Source organism: Octodon degus, unplaced genomic scaffold (assembly GCF_000260255.1).
Source record: "Octodon degus isolate 3935 unplaced genomic scaffold, OctDeg1.0 scaffold00008, whole genome shotgun sequence".
Lineage (NCBI taxonomy): Eukaryota > Metazoa > Chordata > Mammalia > Rodentia > Octodontidae > Octodon > Octodon degus.
In genome coordinates, this window is record NW_004524584.1 from 26,065,602 (window position 1) to 26,069,545 (window position 3,944).

At 45.9% G+C, this 3,944-nt stretch overlaps 1 protein-coding gene across 3 annotated transcripts in view; it reads right to left on the reverse strand.

The window, feature by feature from the left end:
* The window catches only part of Sema5a (semaphorin 5A), a 530,837-nt gene that overhangs the window by 145,504 nt on the left and 381,389 nt on the right, over positions 1-3,944 (reverse strand). For all 3 annotated transcript variants that reach the window (XM_023706626.1, XM_023706624.1, XM_004625196.2), the window contains one exon: positions 2,492-2,627. In XM_023706626.1, the coding sequence (XP_023562394.1) occupies positions 2,492-2,627 (136 nt within the window). The remainder of the gene's footprint in view (positions 1-2,491; positions 2,628-3,944) is intronic.

Below are 3,944 nucleotides of genomic sequence, written 5' to 3' on the forward strand. Positions count from 1 at the left end.
CTTCAGCTCACGGCCAATTTGGGACACTACCCAACCAAAGACGACAACATTAGCTACGCGCATCGCCTGAAATGCACGCAGTCTTCGGGACGCTTCATTCATTATAAGGCATGCAACTACTCCCATCTCAGAAACGTGAGCAAGCCCTTCAGTGTGCCGCTGACATTATAAAGCCAGAGACCAGTGATGCAAATGTACGCAAATGCGTGGGCTCAGAGTCACCCGGCGCCTGGAGGCAGAAAACAATCGCAAAGTTTATTAAGTCTCTTTCACGGTGAAGATTTTTGTAATATAAACACTATATAATGAAAGTACAAGACAGATGTAATAAACATCTTTCTTAGTTTGACCTTCAAAATCTTCAAAAGACTTTCTTAAAGTTTTTATAATTTATTTTTCCTCCGTATACCTTTCATACACCAGATAGATGGTCCCTCTGTGTCACCTTTATCAAGCATTATGCAGTATATAACAGACTGACTGATGTTACCAAAATTTATTGCTAAACTATTCCTCTGCTTTTGTGTGTCTCCTTCCACATTAACTCGACAGTATATGAGGAGAAGCGAGATAACTTGTCTACGGAAAGCAGTGAAAGATAAAGATGGCAAGTAAGTTAGTCATCTTGTTCTCAATCCCATATGCTGGCAAAATTGAGCAAGAACAAACAAACAAGCAAAACCTGAAAACTAGTTATAATCAAATTGTGCTTTCCAAAATTCAAGTAAAGTGTCAAGCGATCAGACATATTTAGTTCCCCAATTTTCTTAAAAGCCAAAAGTTTTAGGCTTTTTTTTTTTTTTTTTTTTAATGTATTTGGTACAGGGTCTACAGGATAATCCTGTTTTCAGCCTCCCAAGCACTGGGATTACAGGTACATGCCACCACGCCCAGTCTCAATCGTGCCCCGGGGGTGGGGCTGGCATGGCACACTGGGGATTGAACCCCAACCACTGTGCTCTGCCTAAGCAGGCACATTAGTTTGCTGATCTATATGGCCAGCCCAAAAAGCTTTAGGCTTTAAATGGAATATTTAAAAAAAAATTTTTTTTTTAATTAGTACAGGGTCTCACTACACAGCTCAGACTCCTAGTGATCCTCCAGTTTTCAGCCTCCCCAGCACTGGGATTATAGGCTCACACCATGTCGCCCAGACTCAGTTGCTGGCTCAGTGTGCCTGAGGGCAGGGCCAGTGCAGTATGCAGTCTCAGGTATTGAACCTTGGACTTGCACGTGAGCTATCTTGCCAGCCCTAGGCTTTGAATGACAGGCTAACCAGAACTCGAAGTACTCAGTTCCAACCCTAAGTAGTGATGGTTCCCACCAGGCAGTTGGTTGGCAAAGGTTGGGAGCTAGGGCAGGGGGTGGGATTCCAGTTGAACCATCTACCGGCTGTGGTCGGGGCCAGATCTGTGCCTGGGGCTCACTGTGCTTCACTGTGTGTAGAGAGGTCTTTCTCTTCATGGAACTGTATTCAGGGTGTGAGGTGACACCCCCAAAACATCCAACATAGGGCTCTGCTTTTGGGGGTGCTAAGCTTTATACCCCAAATGGGACTGTCCTAGGAGAGCTGACCCACAAGGGGAGCCTGAGCTTGCGGACTACATATTTGTTGCCTACCCATATTGTCACATGAAAGCCCTCTTCCTCAGCCTGACCGTAGTCTCTAAGGAAGCAACTAATGCTCAACGAGATGGTAAGCATGGTGACCTTCCAGAGAAGCACACAATAAGAAGACGCCATGCTGGGAGCCAAGAAGGCAGCCCTCACCCAAAACAACCCCGCTTTCAACTTGATCTTAGGCCTCCAGCCTCCAGAACTGTGAGAAAACAAATGGCTCTTTTTGAAACAGCATCCAATCTGTGCTAATTGGTTACTGCAGCCCACACAGACAAAGACTGAGTGACCAAAGGTGAGAAACCACTTCCTCTCTGAGAATCGGCTTACTCTGCGTATGGGGAGGTGAGGTAACTCACAAATCCCCAGATAGCATGGGCATCCAGGAATCTTAGGATGGAAGAAGAACGGCTTGCAGCGCTGCAGCTTTTCCCCGACTAGTTACTACCCCATTCAGCTCCCTCTCAGGAAATCTTGCCTATTTGCCAATTAGAGCTCTAATCCTGTTTGTGCATCCCCCCTCTCTGTGGCCTGGGCCCTATTCACTCGAGAGTCATTCATTAGGGATCAGAGGACTGGGGACACTGAGTCCAACATCATTAGTACTAATTGAAGCGTGGATTCTTAATCCAGTGCAGAAGGCTGGCCTTTTTCAGCTTGGCGTCAGGCACTGCAGCAGACAAAAGGGCCTTTTGTGGTCCAGGCGCCATAGTTGACAAAAAGCGTCCATCTACTGATGGGAATGAAGCTGAGCTCAGGGCTGTGCATGGGGGACAGGGAGGGTGCAGCTGCTCGGGGTCGCTCCCTAGGGTCCCTGCCCCAGCATCTACCCAAGTCTCTGCCCTTTCCACAGCGATTCTTCCCCTGAAATTACCTGGAAATTGGGGTTGGGGTTGGGATACGGCAGCCAGGCTGAGCGCGAGTTCTCCTGGAACTTGAAGGGCCCGTTGAAGGCCTGCGAGATGGAACTCAGATTGAAGACACACACAGCAGAGGCAGCGACACTGTTCCTGCAAGGCCGAGGAAGAGAAAGAGGGGAGAAGGTTGGTCACAGAGCCCAGAAGGGAGCATCAGCCACTGGCCAACAGTGGTGACCCCAGAGCAGCTTCTAGACACCTGAAGATCTCGGTCTGTCACACGTGCTCCTGGGGGACGATGCCAGACTGCGATGAGGCCCACCTGTGAATTCTTGTACAGACATAAATACCTAAGTATCAAGACCAGGGAAGCTGGCATTTAGAACTCTTTAATGCTGCCAGGAGCGTTGATTCACTCCACCACAGGGGTCAGCAAGCCCCTGCATGGAGCTGTACCCTCGCCTTTTAAATCCTGGAGGAAAGACTTTCTTCTCTAGTGGACAGAGCCCTCGTCCTTCTTCTGTGGCCCTCCCCACCCTGATCTGGTTACTCAGCTGGAAGTGGGTCAAGCTTTTTGTCTTCTTAAATCTCCAGATATTTACATTCATTCGTTATCCTTCAAAAAATAATCAACTTAGAGTATTTTGCAAAGCATGCCCATCAGACCCTTCATAGATATTTTTTAATTTAAAGAGGATTGTAAATACAAGGGGTCAAATCCTTGACGGGAAATCTTGAGGTTTTAATTTAGAATTCAAGCTTTGCAGATAAAGCTGTTAAGTGGGAGGCTTTGGAAGGTCACTACCCTTCAACTCACAAGGGAAACAGCAAAATATTTTGGGTCAAATTTGCATTTTAACTTCAGCTGTGGTTCTAAAGGGAAAATGCAGAAAAAGAATATGTATGTATTTTCCATAATAATGTTCTGAGACAATAAATATTCCATGTCATATCCATGATTTTTCTTCCATTGGAGGAAAACCACAGAGACCTTGGCATTGTGATATTTAGCCACGTTTGTTTGGTAATGAATAGGTATGAGCCACTGTCCCAGGGGCTTCCATAATTCTGGTCCAGGTATCCTTCACCATCATGGATAAAGAAATGATACAGGCTCCATAGACCCAATTGGGGACAAGTGTCTGGACCCAATTTAGGGAGCAGCACTGGAACCCCATGGAGGGCACCTAGGACGATGTGCTTCATTTTTTGTGAGAGATGAGTGAAAAGCAGATGGTATTTAAAAACTGCAAGCCTTTATATTGAAGTGGATGCCACTTGAACATATACTTATAAGTGAAATAAACCAGACACACATGTGTAAATATCGTATAGTCTCCCTAGTGTAAGAACTCAAAAGAAGAAATACAAATAGAAAGCTATAATACTAGTTAAAGGAAAGCAGGATCTCAAGGACTAACTAATCAAGAGAGGGAAAGGAGAAGAGCTAGGAAACATGACAATGTCAAG